The sequence below is a fragment of the Erpetoichthys calabaricus genome, chromosome 1 (assembly GCF_900747795.2).
Source record: "Erpetoichthys calabaricus chromosome 1, fErpCal1.3, whole genome shotgun sequence".
NCBI classification, from domain to species: domain Eukaryota; kingdom Metazoa; phylum Chordata; class Cladistia; order Polypteriformes; family Polypteridae; genus Erpetoichthys; species Erpetoichthys calabaricus.
In genome coordinates this window covers 188,216,004-188,236,108 of record NC_041394.2, presented here as the reverse complement: position 1 = coordinate 188,236,108, position 20,105 = coordinate 188,216,004, and the positions used below count along the sequence as shown (strand labels likewise).

At 33.6% G+C, this 20,105-nt stretch overlaps 1 protein-coding gene across 3 annotated transcripts in view; it reads right to left on the bottom strand.

Annotated features, from left to right (window-relative positions):
* Positions 1 to 1,867: 1,867 nt before the first annotated feature.
* Positions 1,868 to 20,105, bottom strand: part of LOC114658133 (tetraspanin-9-like) — a 318,249-nt gene continuing 300,011 nt past the window's right edge. For all 3 annotated transcript variants that reach the window (XM_028810215.2, XM_028810207.2, XM_028810197.2), the window contains 4 exons: positions 14,263 to 14,364; positions 13,200 to 13,331; positions 11,689 to 11,772; positions 1,868 to 7,932 (listed from right to left, as the gene is read on the bottom strand). In XM_028810215.2, the coding sequence (XP_028666048.2) occupies positions 7,861 to 7,932; positions 11,689 to 11,772; positions 13,200 to 13,331; positions 14,263 to 14,364 (390 nt within the window). In that variant the 3' untranslated portion in view covers positions 1,868 to 7,860. The remainder of the gene's footprint in view (positions 7,933 to 11,688; positions 11,773 to 13,199; positions 13,332 to 14,262; positions 14,365 to 20,105) is intronic.

The window sequence follows — 20,105 nt, the reverse complement described above, 5'->3', positions numbered from 1 at the left end:
AAACAAAATACAGGATTGCTGACTTTATGAAGGCCTATGCTGCCCACTTCGTGCTACACATCCAGGGCTCTGTGGTGGAGTCAGTCAGGAGCCCTTAATTGTTCACCTGAACTCTCAACACCACCTACTTGGCTAAGAAGAAGCAGCAGTGACTGGTCCTCTTTCAGCTTTCAAGCAGAATACTTGTTTGTTGATCATTTTGCTTTGTTATTTTACATTAATTCTGTCAAAGACGGTCTATTTATGGCTTTAGATGTCACAGCGTATTGCTGAGGATTTCATTTTTGGATTTCAGGATTTTATTCTCGATTACAAAAGGTCTTGGTTTTGACTTTCCTGTTTTGCAGTCTGTGCACTTGTTTAAGGTTTTACTACCGGATTTGGTTATTCTTTGAGCAGTGTAATTTAAGGAGACTTTATGTATTTTATATTTTTGTTAAAAACTTTATATAACTATTAAGAAATTTCACTTTTCCTCCATTCCCTTTTGTATGCAGGCTGCAAGATTGAATTTGAGTTCTGAGGCCAAGTTTACATTAAGTTTTGAAGCCTTTTTAACTATTGTGAGAAGATATCCTCAGTAGCCACCTTGGCACCACCATATTTCAAAGTTTGTGTATAATGCAATAAACCCACAACTCAAACAAAATCAAACAAACAAAGTCACATGCTTCCTACGCAGCAACAGCCATTTTTAGGTTAGCTGAGAAATATTGGTTTAAGTGTACGTGTGGTGTGTGTGTAACTAGCTCTGCCTACGGCCCTGTCCATAGCAGTGTCCTGCCCTCTGCCCAGAGCTGACATCAAAGGCACTGTCCTCACCCCTGTAATGCAGCACTGGAAGAAGCTGGTATGAAAATGGATGTATGTACTTAGTTTACTCCAGATGTAAAACTAAAAGAAAAAAAAACAACTAAATAAATTAATAAATCTTTGTGGAAAAAATGCAACAGAAGGCAAGAGAAAGAAAACAATCTCACGTACAAAATGTCAGGTTTCACTGTGTCTAGCGGTAAAAAGAAACTGTCCCAAGGACTGCATGAAAAAACAAGGTTTGGTTGAGTACATAACTATATGTACTTAGTTACAATTTGTTTACTTGTTGCTTCCGAGTGATATGAAGTTTTTGTGTGTATTTGTATATTTTCTATCTAAAAAAATATAAGTGCAACTCCAATACTTGTTTTGAGAGATTGTTTACATGCAAGAGATTAAATGTTTCCAAAAATGAACATGGAATGTTTCCAAAAGGGGGCACATTGTGCTAAACAGCATACCACTGCAATGCTATGGGACATGACATCTAAACTTGGTACAATGATAGCCAACAGACTGGGGCACAAAAGAAAATTGATTGTGCACCATAAAATGTTTTGGTTATGTGCTGTAAAATTCACTTTTTTGGTAGAGAATACCTAAGCTGCAATTTTTTGTGCGTTTTACTTAGTTGATATTGGTGTAGAGAAAGGTTTTTAATCATATAAATACTTTCTTTTATAAATCTGAAGTGTTGCACTCGCTACCTCTTGAGCCATTTGCAGTTCCAGTATTACATAAGCAGGGCAATGGTCATTTAATTTTGGGTATGTAATTTATGCACAATACAGGCAAATCTCCTCAGGGCATTAAGGGTTAATATTATATTCTAGAAATGGTACAACAAATTTACTTGAATTAAAAAGAAAAAACAACAACAACAGTAACAACATGTAAATAATGAAATTCATTTACTTTGATATTTCAGTACAAATGTCATGTCTATGTAGACTTTAGCTGCTCACTTAACACTTACTGTAATTGGGAGAGTGCAGCATCTCAACAAAAGAGACAGGAACAAACAAAACAAAAAACTCAAAAAGGCATCGGATGGATTTGTAAATGAGTTTTTTTTTTTCCTTTTAAGAACATACAATTTTTTTTCTTATTGCACCAGCAGTTACAAATAGACATTCAGAGTGCATTTCACTTACAGACTTACTTGTGACATAATACTTTCAAATCATAATGTTGTTTATTATGCAGTATCTATTGTATAACATAATACCTGCAATATTGTTGTGCTTAACACCTAACTTCTTATTTCAAATATCTTTCAGATCTGTAGTAATTTAAATCTAAACAGTCTTTCCTTTATAATAATGGCATTGAAAATAACTGAGATAAAGACAGTGGGTAAACAAGGCAAGAAATATCAAACAAAAAACAGTAGGCTTTTAAAAGCATGAAGATATACCATTTTAAAATAACCATCATTAACACTTAGCAGGATAAATACAGTCAATGCTAAAAAGGACAGTTTGTATGTGTAAAAAAAAAAATCAGTATGATGCTTAATCAACTAAGACCGCTTGATGACAATGACAAAGACAGATGAAGGTTTGTTTGATTGAAACACTTACAAATAAAACAGCACTTTACAAGAAGTTCCATGACTTAACATATATACTATAGTAAATAGAAATAACTGAGAAAACTGGTCAGATTTACCTTAAATTCTTTAGTTTAAAAGAAAAAAACAAATGAATTCAGTAAGTATGCAGAATACTAACCTACAGATTAAATCGGGGTTAAGCTTATACAGTGTACACCATTGTGATATAAAAACAACTTCACCCTACTTGTTTTTTGAATCAATAGTCCCGAAACTCGTTTGTGTATTACTTCTGCCTACATTGTAGCAATTGAAAAATCTCTCAGTGATAACATTTTCATCATTCTAAAAACAAACTTGCAATACAGAATAGATAAATGATTAATAAACACAGATCCTTTACCATTATTATAAACAGTAGGTGCACTCAGTAAATTTAACAAGACATGGCCTTGTAGTATTCTAATGAAAATAAACAACATTTTAAAAAGCGTTATTCTGTACCAAGTTGTATATACATTTTTAATTTATATCACACTAAAATATTGATAGAAAAGCTGCATTTGCATATTTAAAAATATGTATTTAATTTTGGTATAGGAATACAACCAGACAGAAAATTTGAAATTATCACAACATTCTATCGTTCCACAGGATAAAAATGTAAATAAAATGCACTCTGTATCATAACAACATACACCCACCTGAAGACAGCAGGTAGATACCTCATGTTGCAAGTATCCAAATTGCAAAAAGTCTCCAATGTTTAAAATTTTGTGTATATATGCATAATATACACACACGTGCACACAGACACAATGCATTATGGTTTAAATTCATACAAACCATTTCTTATAAAAGCAAATAATGTGCAAAATTGCACAATAAAATACTTCTATCCAAATTAGGACACAGAAATAATATAAAAAAGTATATTGCTTAATCCTCAGTTCAGATGTTATCGATGAAACAGTATTTGTATAGCTGACACACAATATTCACTAGTCTTTTATTATTACTTGCTTTTCTCTTACAAAAAAACCCAGCATGCTAAAAAAAGGATACAAAACTCCTCTGAACAAAGTTGAGCAAATTCTCCACTTTTTTGAAAATGTGTTTATTTTTTTAAATACTGTAAAGTACTTGGAGACTTCATATGGAAATGACTGGAAACCTAAGTGCCAGAGATGTGGCTGTCTATCACCTTCACCAACATCAACATGCTATGCTGTGCAAAAGTCACCACACAATGCATGTTTCTTCACACTTGACCAGCATAGGTTAATCTTGGCAGCACCAGTTTAGTCAAAAATAATTTAGTAGGATCCACACATTCTATTTTGTAGCATGTAAAGATCTGTCCCCATGGCTATCACGCTATAGCGCTTCACAAAAGTCTCTTACTGTACACATCAAGCTACAAATCAGAAGGCATTTGTCAAATATACTGTTACATGTTTTTAAAATGTATTCAGCTGGATCACCAGCAAAATAAACATGCACCATACTGTGCTTGTTTGAAATGTTTAGACTGTCTAAGCCTCACTGTACATTTCACAGCCTTCCTCCTCTGTATTTGATATATTCTGCACACTATTTATTGTAATACGGTGCTGCTGAAAAGACTGGAGTATATTAAAAATAAAAATAACTAAATGGACTCCAGAAGAAACTTGGACTTTGTGTTCAGATATGTTGGAAGTGAAATATTATGAGGTCTCACATGAAATTTATACCCAACATACTGTATATGGATCATTTAGGTCAGTAATATAAATGATAAAAGTATTTGACTGATATCATATCTCTCTCTCTCTCTATACATACAGTATATAATATATAATATATATATTATATATATATATATTATATATATATATATATATTCAATTAAAAACTGAAACAAAAAGTTATCACCTGTAAGTAAATAGCATATAAGTAATTCATTAAACAAATATATTTAGGAAAATATATGTTATGAATTGTGTGCAGTTTAACATCAGCAAAGTACTTAGAAGGTGACAATCCCCACACTACAATTTCAAACCAACAAATCTAGTCCCACCTCGCATCTGCCAAACATGGAGTATGAAATGTTACAAAGTCTGGGAAAACCAAGTTGAATAATTCAATATCCATCAAAAGGTCATGTAAAACATTCAGTGAAACGTATTTTAAAAACACTCCATCACCATATACCAAATGAACATTGGTTACCTTAAACTTTAGGCATGGATGAATGTATTCTCTAGGGTCACCATGTCAGCTATGGTTAAATTAAATTCAGTTCATGGTGAAGGACATTTTGTAGGCACCTCTGGGACTCATCACATTACACATAATAAAAAAATTGTGCAGCTTCTATTTCACACACTTACAGAAATGGAATTAAATGAAACGCAACTCTTCAGATGAACAGCACTATAGGGAAGTTCAAGTTGTTATTTTTAGACTGCATTTTTTAACTTTGGTTTGGTGCAAAAATTACATTTTCACATTGTCCTATAAAAATTAAAAAAGCATTCTGGACATGACATATTTTAAGGACAGTACATAACATTTACTACTATTATTGAAACTGTATTTTAAAATACTCTTACTGGTTGACACTTTTATGTGTGTTAGATTTGAAATTAGAAAGAGTGAAAATTGAACAGTGCACATATCAGAATTTGCATCATGCCTAGAACTTATTGAATCCCCTTTCATCTTCTCAGTCTACCTTTGGGAAATGTATGATTGGCAGACATCAAAACTAGCAGCAAACTAGCCTTAGGTCAACAGTTTTTTCTTATCAGCCTTCAATGTCTCTGTCCTTACTGCAAATGAGTGTAAGAACCCTGACAACTCTGGTCCCATGCCTACAATTTACTTACCTACATCCACCAACACAAGTGCCCGCCACCATTACATTAAATTAAAAAAAACAAAGGGATTATTAGTTGCACTTTCTCTTCAATGTGTTTAATGCACAAATTTTTCTAGGCATGTTTTTTTTTTTTCTAATCAAGTAAAGAAAAATTCTTTCATCAAGTATAGAGGGGAGAATTTGCCAGTTCAGTCAAATGTGCAGACTTTCACTTTTTAAAAGCAGCTATGACTTAAGATGAAGATGCCGTCTATGTTGAAATAAGAGCTGGACTGTAGAAGTTTAAGCAGCATTCATATTAGAGGTATATATTTGGGCATCTTAAAAGGAATGTTTTAGGGGAACTTGCACCATGATAAGAGTTGCTGTCATTTCTCAATTAAAAAACAGTAACAACAAAAACAAAAACAAAAAAAAAATCATACTGGGAAAAAAAAAGTATAGTGTATGCAAATCATACTCACACTTTGTGGACATGGTCTTGTTCGACCACACTTTAAAAGTAACCATTTTTTGTTCAATGTATGTCAAACAGACAAAAATAAGAGAAAATGTAAATGACAATCCTACAGCAGAGTTATGAACCAAAATGCTATTTTTGATAATACAGTAAGTACTGAGGACTTACATTAATAAAGCTCTGCAATCCCAAACACTGTATACAACCTGCACTGAAAGAGGACTGCAAAATACCTTGAACCATTAAAAAATAGTGGAAAACGTAAACAAGCTGCATATTGTATTATGTTACTTTGGGGTAGTCTATCTCAGGGGTGGGCAGATTCAGTCCTGGAGGGCCGCAGTGGCTGCAGGTTTTTGCTCCAACCCAATTGCTTAATAAGAAACCCTTATTGCTCAAGTAACACTTCAGCTTCACTTTAGTTGTCTCGCTCGTTAAGATTTTGAACCCTTATTGCTTATTTTAGTCTTAAACAGCTGTATGCTTGGTTTTTAATTGCTCCTAATTAGCAATACCATGCAAATGACAAAAGAGACCAGCATTTCTCCATTTAGCTTGTTTTCATTTACACCTGTGTGTATTTATCGTGCACTATTTGGTTTAATTAAATACTTGGAAGGAAAGTGAAGAGAAAAAAGTGAAGCACTGAGAATTACTCATCTGTTTTAGACTTCAAATCATTTGGATGATATCCTTAGAAAGGAAAATAAATCTAGGATATGAGAATGACCTGACATGGCAGAGTTAAAGCACTAGCAAGCCATGCAATTAAATAATTGACAAGGATTGGTTTTTAATTAAGCAACTGGGTTGGAACAAAAACCTGCAGCCACTGCGGCCCTCCAGGACTGAATCTGCCCACCCCTGGTCTATCTTGAAATATAAAATGTGAGTAAATGCAGGAAAGTGAACAATAAAGACAACCAAATACTTTAAAACGAGCTGCCCTCTAAACTACTGCATAACCTTTACTGATTTGTTACACTAACCCACCTTAAACTGAACTTGCATCCACTTTCCTAAAGGAACCACCCAGAGAACTGAACACCAGTTTCTGCAGCGCATTCATACATTTCAAAAAGACGAAAATATTTTAGGAAACCCTCAATGAGCAAAGACATAGACTGAGTCAAATTAGTTTCATTATTCTATACCTACTACATGGCGTATAAAATATAATGCCATTTTATTTTTATTTCTCAGTTGTAGATTCAGTATTTATTTTTTTCCCAGTGTTGTTAAAGAGATTGGAAAAACTGGATATTACTAAAATGTATAAGAGCTGCAGAATGTCATTTATGAGTTTCACAGATCCTTAGACTACACAAGCTATGACCCTTTTTGGTTTATCTTTACATAAAAAAACTAAACCATTAAGTTGGAAAAAAGGAGATGGGCTCAAGGAAAGGTGGCAGAGTAAAATAAAAAAACAGCATGTTATCTGAAACTGTACAGTTTGTCACAGAATCATTCTTGAAATCACTGCTTTCGACTTTCCTTTGTAGTGCAGGTTATATAAATGTTTGCAAAAAAGTGGAGCTTCTTCCTGGATAAGATGTATTCCTGAATGTTCACTTTTGACATATTGCTTTAATTGTTTATTTGTCCTTGTGTGTGTAATATTTACACATCAACCAACATAAGCTTCATCAGAGTCACATATGCTTAATAAAAAGTGATAATTTTGAGTAAAGTGGAAAAGTAGACATCAATGGCTTAAAGTAATGCTATGGGACTCACTATTAGGGCATTTGCCTTTGGTTAGTTTTGTCATCCATTTAGGAATAGCATAGAACTTGTAGAAAGTGTCCAAGAAAGGTAGTTTGCCTTTTTCAAAGCAGTTTGAATACTGTTAGTAAAGCAATGCAGATATTGTCCCAAATAACGTTAGTCAGGCAAGACATAAAAAGGAAAGACTAAAGAAGTCTCAGAACATTTTTGCCTTAACCGTTGACTTTTAGTCATAATCTGTGCTGTCAATTCAAATCTTTGGCAAATTAACAGTAAATACAAAATAAGAAAAAAGTCTCTGTGGTATTCTGACCCAAAGATATCTGGTTAGAGTTGTGGCCAAGGATTATAGCTGGTGCTTCATCAAACGTTAGGTCAGATCAGATGAGGGTGCATACTTCTCTTTCAGTGCTGTTGTACTTTGTCGTACTAAGCATCATACTTTTTACCCGTTCGATGGATCTGGTGAAAGAGTGTCATGGAGAATGCCATCCCAAGTACCTGAACAAAGATCGGAAAAAAAAGGTGTCCGAGTTAAAACGTGCAAACATAGGTTAAAATCGACTTATCAATGTCATTTTTTTAACATCACATATCCATTCTTGTACTGGAATGATTTAATGGTTTCACACAACCAAAATGCTCACTTTTTCTGGATGCTTATGTGATCTGAAAAGGGAAACTGAGTAATACTGGGGTGTCAATCTGAATGGCTGAGTAACTGCAGGTTTTCACTCCGACCAGCTTCTTAATTAGAAGTCAGCCCTTGCTATCAAAGTTATTCTATGACTTGCCAGTGCTTTCATTCAGTCACGAGACATTTCTACATGTGTGGATTATCCTTTTCAGAAACTTATCCTGATTTATTTCTTGTTTAGGAGAAGATAAGCATTTCTTTTTACTTTATTTTATTTTTCTTAAAAGATATTTTATTTAAACAAAATTTAGTGATGACTAGGGCACAGTTAGCTGGTTGGCAGAATGCATGTTAATAATTGACAGCTACAATGGTTAAAGGTGACAAAAAGCTATTAAACATTCTGAATGTGGCTGTGTAAATAGAATAGAATAAATGAGTGGTCATAAATCTTATCAAGAGACAGAATGAACGGTAAGCAGCACTAAATTGCTTTTATTTAGGAAAACAGTCAACTGTGGCATTCCAGGAGCCACATTTGACCCCCAGGTTTAGTATATGTTGCATTTGCAAGGCCGCTGTATTCTGAGGGGAGAGTTTCATTAGCCTCTGATCTTCTTTTTCATTTTTTAAACAAATACAAAGAGCCTAAAAATATAAAAGACTTTATACAATATTACATTGACAGACATTAGAAAATATTTCATGAAAAGTAATCAAAAGAACAACATCAGCTGTCCATCAGACACACAGCACTAGTAACAGCCCATGACCTCTTGTACACCTCATGGGTATGATGGATGAAAAAGTACTCTAAAACCGCTTCACCACAACAGACTGAAGCAAACAACTCAAGGATGATAAGTCCATGATGCACCACAGAAGCTATTTCACATCTGGGTTTAAGCCACAGTTGCAGTTACCAAATTGACTCTCATCTGTTACTTTTAAAATGCATTTTACACCCAAACACTGTGCAATACCTTCTCTTCGTTTTGCAGTTTGTGCTTCATGCTATTTTACCAGATTTAACAGTGAATAATATATAAGTACCAAAAAAAAATTGGACAGACTACCTTATTTAGCAGTCTGTAATTTAGGATGCAAGTCAGACCTGATTCACAAATTGCAACAAGTCAATATACATTTAAACATTCAGAGGTTTAAAAAAAACAACACTCCATTCAAATATTGTTAAATAAAAAATACATTTTCAATTGCTTCTTATGAAAATGGCCGATGCAATATACTGAAACTCGCTACATGTGCAGACTCTTGTAAAAAACTGTGAAGCACATCACAAGAAAACAACATGGTTAGAGGTATCTTTAACCCTCCTCTTATTACTGGTAAATGTTGTATGTTCGCACTTTATCAGTACTACTGAAAACTGCTAGCACTACAGCAAAGCAGAAAAGGAGTAAATCATGTATTCATTCATAGATGTTGGAAAGACAGCACAAAAACTAGAATGCAACATGCTTTTTTTGCAACACTAGACTTCCAGGGCAGTGACGATGAATGATCCTTCCATAAAGGAAAGAACCAAATCCTCTACATTCATAGATGTTGGAAAGACAGCACAAAAACTAGAATGCAACATGCTTTTTTTGCAACACTAGACTTCCAGGGCAGTGACGATGAATGATCCTTCCATAAAGGAAAGAACCAAATCCTCTAATCTAGCTTTAAAAACTCAGTTGATGTCTCCCTAAAGTGACAAACAGATGATCGTATGTTCCGCCATTAGTTGGTCCCTACCAACTGAAATATTTTTATATTCTAGACAGACACACAATATTAATTCAAACCATAAGAGGTGATGAACATTCTGTGTTGTTCCTGAGCAGATGATTGTTGTCATGTGAATAGTAGTGGGCAGCTATGGACATCAAAGACTGACGCATTAAGGGACTGGTGCATCCAAATATAATATTCTTACTAACTATTTCTACTTATGACAAATGCCTTTGGAAACTGCCTCCTTCATTTTGGATATTTATTTTTTAAAATGTTTTATAAACAAGGTCTAAAGCCTATTTAAAATTCAGTGAACAGAATTTATTAGTCCAGACTAGAATGCTGTAAACAGTACAAATTTTCCATGCAGCATATTGTGTACAAACATAAACAAATTGTAAATTTATGGATGACAGTGCAGATAATTCATTTTTTAATTACTTTGAGCAGTTTTATGAGATCTCCATCTGAGACAATGTTGAAACCAGGGATATTTGGGTGATATTGGTATTACTCTGTGCAATTGCTGTCAGAGCACTGGGGATTTAACTTTGACACAGCAAACTGACTCATTGCTAATACACTTAAACAACACAGCATCTGACTACGAGAAAGTAGAAAGTTCCTGCAGTTGTGTTCATCTGAGCCTGGATACATTGAGGAGGATCTTGTCAGCTGGATGCAGTCTAATTCAATACTTTCCAGAATGTATGGGGAAAACTGCATGCAAACTAACTCGCTATGATCTAGAAGTTCTGTAAGCCACAAGTAAAACCAAAGAAAAATTAAACTAGGAAGCACATTTACATGAAAGAGCTGTAATTGAAGTACCACAAAGAATTACATAAAGCATTCTAGTATGTTGTTTGTCTCAATTATCTTAACTATAAAATTAAAGACATTAGAGAAAATTGCTTTAACATGCATATGAATGGCTGCGAACCACCAGTCACTGCATTCAGAAAGCAAAGTGAAAGCTTATTGTTGTTGTTTAGTAATGTCATTAGTGTGAATTTTACATAGTATCTGGACACCTACCTGGAGCGCTATGTTGCCATTTTCATCACACTAACTTTTGCACAATAAACTTTCTACCGCTCTGAACTGACTGTCAACTTACAAATAGACAGTGTGGAGTAATGAATAAGACTTTGGACTTTAACTCTGAGGTTGCTGCTGAAACTGTGTGACCATGAGGAAGTCACTTCACCTGCCTATGTTCTGATTGGAAAAATAAAAGAAATGTAACCAATTAGATCTCAGCTGCTTTAATCTGCCCTGGATGAAGCTGTTAGCCAAGCAAATAAAGTAATTTAAATTGTAAAAATTAGTAAATGTAAATTAGTAAATGTACTGTAAATATGCTGCAGTGATGCCTTTTGGCAGCGTCTAGCTATATAACTGGCCATAGGATCTGTAAATACTCCCATAAATCGATACAGAACCACAAATTCACTATTCACAAAATGTATGGGGTCCAAACATTTGACACACAGATTTGTTTTTCATACTCAATTCTGCTATCAGCAAACTACAACACGCTCTGCAAGAGTTTACCTTGCTGAACGTTTAGGCTTTAAAATTCTGGTTTGAAATTTTGTCATTTTATTCACAGCTTGCTAGCCTGAATCACTGACTTCTGTTTAGTACATTTAAAGCAGGCCTAGACTATTTTCTAAAATATAAGAAAAAAAACAAAACAGTAACAATATCTGTACTGAAAAACACTTGCACTCACGCAACAACATTTCCCAAAGAAAAAAAATCTTTGCACTGGGGGGATGTTTTAACGCTATAAATTTTATTAAAATTCCTCTTTGTGTTGTATTACTTAGTGAATAAATTATTTTAATGCTATTAAAAATGAAACATTTATTTACCTGTATTATTAAGATACACATTCCAATGATACCAAAGACATGCTTATTTTCAGCAACGTAGTTTTTGATTGCATCATAGCAGCCCTGCATTAAAAAAAAAAAAAAAAAAAAAAGTGTGAAGAAAAATACAGAATTTAAGAAAACCTTTTTGTATCCCACTATGTAACATTCCGCTAACTAAACCAACAACAGATTCTATGAATCTCAATTCTGTAAGAGTATTTATTCCTTTTCAATGATGAATCTTTAACATTATTTTGTGGAATTTTTAATGCTGCGGGAAGACTGATCTTAGCCTAGAGAGTGTTCTCCAGATAAGAAAGCATTATGTTTGCCACTGATCAGAGCTGTAAAGTTGTTTGAAAAAGTAGCTGCGAACATGCACCTCACTTTAAACTCATAAAACAAGAGTGAAATATTCAGCTCAAAATATTAGCTGGTGCTGCTTTGGGCTTTCCGTGTCAAAGTGTCTAAACTGATACAGGTGCAGTTCACCATATCTCACACTGGCTCATTCTCCTTGTGATCATCTTCTCTAATACACCATATAGAATTGCAATCTGTTGTACTTTTAAACCTCATAAAACAAAGTGTACTATTGACTCAGCTGGAATGTCAAATAATGGGCATCCAGGGCAGGTAACTTTGTCTCCTGAACTGGCGCGTAGCCTAGTCCGTTGCACCAGTTCTTCAGAGTTTTTAAAAATAGTTTAATCGACACCCACATTGTGATTTCTTCTGATTAATCTTCAATTTTCTCTCTGAAATATGTAATAACTTCTGCAGAATCCATTTCATCGGCAGCAGTAAACATTTTTCTAATTAATTGTTGTACTATCCCATTTAGGTCCATCTCCCACACAGACATATTGAATGAGGCAAGAGCAATCTACAGAAGGTGATTCACCAATCAAAACACAGTATGTGCTAGAGTCCACCCTATGAACTTTGACGAGTGAAAGTGACTGTTTTATTTCAAACTGTATTTCATGATGCCCTTGGGGGAAAATTACAGACAAAATGAAATAAATAAATATACAACAAAAACAAATTTTGTGACATATGTATATGTTTATGCTCACATTACACTTTAATAATAATAATAGTACTTTAATTTATTTGTGCATTTATTTATTTCATTTTGTCCAAAATATTCCTCCATAATAGAAAGCCAAAGCCTCTAACTCTGCCATATCTCAAAATATGATTGTTACTCGTGACACCTGAAGTGATTTACACTATATGTAAGAAGGCAATTACCAATAACAAAATTTCTTGGCAACTGTATTCAAATGATAACAGGCATTTTTTCAAAACTTTTTTTTTTTTTAAATAAACGGTTTCATTGATATAAATCTTTAAATTGCTCCTTTTACAATATATCCTTATCAAAATCCTTTAGAAAAACATTTCAGAATACATTCATTCTGAACCAGCACAATATCGAACAATTCTGTAATAACATTTCTCAGTAATGAGTCACAATTCACATTTGTTGTAGATGAAATTACCGTTGGCCAGAACAAACTGGTAGAATTGCGGCCACAATCTTGGTAATGTTCTTGACAGCAACGGTCAGGAACCACTTGTTCCTTGAGAGCGTCATACCAATCACTGTAATCTGTCACCCCACAGCACTTCCACTAAATGCAAGAACAAAAAACAAAACAAAACAAAAAAGACTTGTTACTGTAGAAGCAAAAAAGTCAATAATGTCAGAGCATACTTATAGCTATTCATTTACCACATACAGACAATCTAACAAAATGTCATGCAAGACAGGTCCCAATACAGACTAAATTGCCCAGGTCTTTCGTCATAACTTATGTCTTATTAACTGCATTCACATTAGCTTGTTACACAAAGTGTTCCACTGAATGAATAAAGGAAAACAGCATATCTGTGTATATGTGTTGTTCCCACCTTGCACCTGTTTATTGCTGAGATAGACTCCAGCTGACTCGCACTCACGCCCTGGATGAGTGGGTTAGGAAGATGGATGAATGGACGGTCAACATTGGCAGCATAAAAGTCACAGGAGAATAGTGACTGTAACTATGTTAGATGAAATGGTAAATGGCTATTCTGACTTAAATTACAAAGATAAGGAGGGGTAGGTATTTATTTTTATCATTATTCATCCATTCACAACAGATGACAATATTCCAGCAGGTATACAAGAACTAGAGTTCCTTTCTGCTAAGTGAATATACACATGGAATGGGGGAAGTGATTTAATGTGCCCAATAATCTAACAGAATGCAAGAGTAATGCAAGGCAGACTCAGGCATTAAATAGCTAACCTCGCATAGAAATGCAAGCCCTATGTCTTAATTTAGTAATGTAAATATATGTAAAGTGCTAAAGCTAAATATAATCTGCCATCGTAAATTATATCTTATTGCTATCAAGGCAGATGAAATACTGATTCCTTCATTAATATCAAACTACTTATGAACTGCATTAAGTGCACAACAAAATTCAAACAAGTCAATAACCTGTTTGGATGCACATTCAAGACATGATTGATTACTGCATTCTTGAAATCTAGAAAAAGAAAATACATAATCATACCTCTGCCTGAATAATATTCCATGCATTTTTGAGCCCAACATTGTACTCTGTGTTATACAAAGCCAGCCCATCCTTCAGATCCTTCTTTGCATTTTCACTTACCTAGGAAAGAAACAAACACCTTAGCTGTGGAGTAACTGTAAGTCTGCAACTGTATTATAAGTAAATGCATATGAAATATCTTTTTATTATTTTTTTCCATTTACTACTAGTATATACAGTATGTTTAATGCAACCAGAATATGGTTTACAGTGGAGGAGACAGATGTGTTTTAAAAACAATCCAATGAATGTTAAACATAAATAAAATAAACCAAAGAAAAATCTATAAAGAAAAATGTTTAGGGTTTGGTGGAAAACACTATTCTTTCTCAAAGAGTGTATGTTTTTTAATCAAACTGCACATGCATATATCATATGACAGATCATTTTTTTTAGGTTGTGGATAATGTGGAATCACAGTGTATAGTAATTAGTATATATTTGTTTCCATAAGAATCTAATTTTTTCATTCTTAAACTCAGAATATGATTTATTAATTTCTAATAAAAGGGGGATATGTAAGAACCAAATGGTCTTAAATAAGAAAAAAACTAACAACAGACTATACTATAGTCACAGACAGAACATTAGAACAGAACAGTAAGAGAACATTTAAAACATGCATTTTATTTGGTGTGATCAGGAGAGAAATTTTTTTAATATATCAAATGGACTGTTAAATTGTTAAACTGGTATTTATTATACACTGGTAAGGTGCCTTTCAAAAAGAAGCTTCAGTTTTTGCAAGAAAGTGCAGCAAAATAAATATTTTAAAGGTTGCGGCAACAGCAGCAAATAAATTCACCAAGAAACTATGTCGTGTTGTGCCAGAGCCATGCGTCCATTGCCCTAAGGCATTTGCAGTGTTTAGGGGGGAATAAGAGTATCTGTTTAATCCAATCTCAGGGTCTGGGGAGCTGAACCGTATTATTATATGGCAATAATAACAAAAATTCCAAGAAGGAAAAAACAGCCTATTTTTGGTTTGGCTATCTAAAGCCTTGCAACATTAACACATTATTTTGCAAAAACAAAAAAATTCAATGTTGTTTTCACCCTTCTAGAAATGGTCCCATAACAAAGTCTGGATTTGCTTATATTACAGTTTGCTACACTGCAGAAGAATTTACTTAAAATGCACATTTATTTCACAAACAAATGATTTAAATGTCATTCAAAAGAATGAGGAGTGACATGTCAAAACAGCTGTGGGCAGAAGGCTACAAGGGTTTTTGTCTAATTAATTCATTAATTTATGCCATCAGTCTCAATGGACAGTTTATGTCTGTAAATGAGCTGCTTCCTCTGCCACATTCAATGCTTATTAATCTTTGCCTCTAGAATTACCATGTAATCTGAGAAATGAATTTTTGTGAAATACTGGCACAGACAGATTTTTTCCCACATTATTAGCTTTTCTTCCCAGTCTTTTCTGAAAGCAACTATTTGCTTCTATATCTTTTTGGACAGAAGTAAATGGCCAATTTCTGAAGACAAGCCTTAGAAGAAACTGGCTATCTAACAAGAGTAGGCTGCCATTCATAGCAGTGTCTTTCCAACATTTTAATTGTAGACAAAAATATGAGATAGTCTCATGCGTAAGACTGAATGTGATTTCATAGTACTGCACAACCATACAGATCAGAGGTAACATACTTTAAAAGAAAACTAACACTTTCATAAACTCTAAACCCCGAAAAGGAAAGCTTCAGATGTAGCAGTCTATCTAATACATGACTTCATGCATGAGAATTAATTTATAAAATACTATAAAAATAGAAATATGAGATGCTTGCACACAATGATAGCCAGAAAGAATGTGATCCTGAATCGGCAGCTCCATGCAGGATTCAATATTAAAACAGTTCATGAATTAGGAGATTACAGCACTGACGTTTGTATAAATATATTCTAATTTATTCATACTGAGGAAAATGCATTCTTAATATTTTTTTTCCATTTTTTTTAAATCAAGGAAATTTAGTTTGATTACCTTTCCGCAGCCTGAATGCTGACCAGTTTTTTTGTAAGTTTGCAAATATTCACATTAAATAATACATTCATCAATTTCTAGCAAATTTAATGAATTGTACTAGTCCTGAACTTATCCTGATTTCATCATGCGCTAGGAAGGAACCAAACCCAAATACTCCCATATCAACCCAAACTGCATACCTTTGGGATATGTGAATAAACTGCAATATCTGAAGAATAAAAATGTAGACATGTAGCGACCATGTAAAGTCTACAGAAACCAAGCGAGGATTTGAACCCAGGACCTGGAGCTGCGAGTAAAGACTATTGTTCAAGAGTACTAATAACGAACCTGTTTGCCCATATTTAAAAACAAAAAAAAAAAAAAAAAAAAAAAACGGGGGAACTATAGTACAGCTGCTTTTCTACAAGGCCCGAGGCCCCACCTAGTACCAATAGCATTATAAATGTATTAAAAATACAGGAGCAGAAAGGACAAAATTACTCCACAAATATTTAAGGTGGTCTTTTGATATAATTGCCTTTCATTAATTACATAAGCAAAAATGACTGCTTTCACCTTTGATTCACAAAATGTGCACTTTGCAAGTCATTCCATTGTTAAAGCAATATTCATAGCTACAACTTGTTCAAAGTTCTAGAGACTAAGACATATAACTTGACTTTTATTTTAAAAAGGAAATTACAATGTGTTTGTGAATCTTTCCAATCCAGTCACTATTTCGTTAGAGTTATAAGCTCTTTAAATTCAGCAGAAATGCTTCTTTGTCCCATTTATGTTACTATATAATACAGTGCACACTTTTTTGTTATAACTACAAGATAAAGCAACTAGTATTAAAGGTTAGGCAAAATGAACCATTCAAAATAGGGAACTGACAGAGCTTATCATTAAAAAAACAACAGTACTATGACACTAAACATTTAATCAAACAAAAAACACTTTTTCTCAATAAAGCTTCTCAATTGTATTTAACAAATTTCACCAAAATAAGACCAAGTCAACTTTACACCTACACCTAAACTCTTACCAACTTATTCCATGTGTCTGAAGCTCTCTATGTAAAGTAAATCTGGTTTCAGTTTAGGTTATTCAAAATTCAACTGCATTACATGCTAGACCGTTTGTGCAAAGTTGATTTAATTAAATGTATGTGTTATGCTACATATATTGAATTAGTGTACATGATGCTAAAGAACTTAACATAAACAATGTAAGATGGAGATGTATTTATGTGAACATGTAAAGCCCTGTCTATGCAAACAATTTTATCTGAATTAAACCTTAAATGACAAAATGTAATATATTGCAGATGGCATCATGTTGCTGAAATGTAATGTCCTGACCTTTTCAAATTGTTTTAGCAGGTCATAACAATGGCTTTATGTGTGCTTATTGTAACTTTTTTCCTTTTCAGCAGTATCTGCAGCAACTGTCTATAGAAGGCAATTTAAAAACAAAAGACTGAACTCTGTCCACAAGGTGGCGATCTGCAGCATAAAAAGTACAAAGGTTAAGTCTGACTTGCCAAATGAATATTTCTTAAACCAAACTACCAATACTGTAGTCTTGATCCATTCTTTGCTTTTGCCATCTGCTCAGTCTGATGGTAAATAGCCTGAACAACAAATACAAATACTGCTTTTAAAAGTCACAGACAGGCAAACCATAACTATAAAATATATTTATTTTATTGAAATAAGTGAGAAATAAAAAAAAAAACTTTCAAAATTTGTTATAAGGACTTAATTTATACTTAATGAAATACACAACATATAGGTGTCTGTATATATCTATATAATATAAGCTGATTTCTGTCCTTCCAACAGTCACAATTAAAGAAAACTTGCTTCCACTGTTTAAATAATTCATTTGAATTAGCTAACTGTTCTCCACTTAGTTTTAAATGCTACATCAACAGTCCATAATTTACTGTGAACCAGGTCACTTTATATTATACATATACACAACATGATTTTAGGAAACACGGTTTTTTGCTTTTTTTACATGCAATTCACTATTTTTAACTATACTAAAGTTCTAATACAACAAAGCACAGTGTTCTAGGATAAAGCAAATCAATACAGACATTTTACTGCCTTGGCACTGGAGAACAAAGTTATCTTAGGGACAATCAAATTTATGAGCCTGAAGCTGAAATAAGGAGTTTATCTGATAAGAGCTCACTATATTACTCTCACTAATCTGAGAAAATGATTTGGATTTCTACACTACTCTCAAATGGATTAACTGAATGTATTCTGTAATTAAGTACAAGAGTTGAATTACGAGATGAAGTAAGGTATCATGCAGACAACGTAATATATCATTATATAAATACTTACGCTCATTAACCTTACACATTCATTTTGGAACTCTACCACAAAATTATCACTTGCAGTAAACAAAAACTGAAATAAATCTAACAGGCTAATTAACTTAAAAGACAATTGTCTGAAATATCCTTCAAAAACTGATACAGCAATGTGAGAATTAAATCCAGGACACTGTTAAAAAGGAAGCAACACAAACCATTGTGCCTCTTTTATTAAAGAATATATTATGATAAATATATTTCTTAATCATTACATGTGTGGTTGTTTCAAGACAGAAATATTACACTTGTTTTCTTTCTACACAGAAGCAGTCATTGGCTTACAAAAACTTCAATATTTGCAGCTAACAAGAGATACTAGTCCCCTTGAAGTAAGGGAAGAAAGAAGTGGATAATCAAAACTGTTCTGAATTTTTAAAGCTTTTTTGTAGTGTATAAAAAGGTATTAGAAAAATTAAACTTGCTTGAAATACAGTATAAAGCTATTTATGCAATTTTACATTCAGACCACTTCTTAAAAGCTATTTTTACCTATGATCTCTTAAGGCAACGGATCTGTTTAAAATTTCAATGACTGATTTCAATTTCAAAGATCTGACAATTTTGTTAAAGTTACAATAAATCATATTAAAATTAAATAACACATATTTCACAACAAAGCAGACTATGAATAGCAATGCAGCTTCAGCCTGCTGAGGATTCCCTTTACAGCCTTCTTGTGTTTTTCTGTAACTGAAACACTGTAAATATGAACTGACACTGAGGGCAATCAATAACTTCTGTGGATTTCATGAGTATACATAATACATGGAGCTGTACATGGCAAGTAGCAACCAAGCCATACATAAAACCTTTTTCTGATCCCATCTCATCCAATTATAGCAAAGGAGGCTTTACATTTATTCACCTCACACACCTTTTCACATTTTATTGTACTATAGTATGGAATCTTATATTTTATCTTTTAGTGATGATAACCCAAAAATAACTAAATAAATACAAGAAATATTATTTTATAGATTACCACAAAAATATCCATTAGTATTTAGACTGTGGTCTGTAGAGTAATTGTAGAGCCACAAACCCCAGACACAGCTGCACACACTCAGTCTCAGGATCAAATGACCATTTATTTTCAGAGAAATATGCCTTATACAGAGTTCTCTTCCCAAAAGCAGCACAATTACAGTGCACACCTCTATCTCTCTGCATGTATTCATCTTGAGATGGACTAGTACCCTGTCCATGGAGTGCTCCTGCATTGCATCCTATATTTGTTGGAATAAGCTCTAGCTTCTCCATGGCCCATCCCCATATGAGGGTCACAAATTCTCCACATCAATAATTACACAAAAGACACTCATCTACTCTCCATCTCTGTGATGTTGTTAGATTTTTTTAAATGTTCAAGGTGCCGTGCGAGATGCAGATCACGCAACACGGCGGCAGCAGCAAGCCAGCAGCTGAATG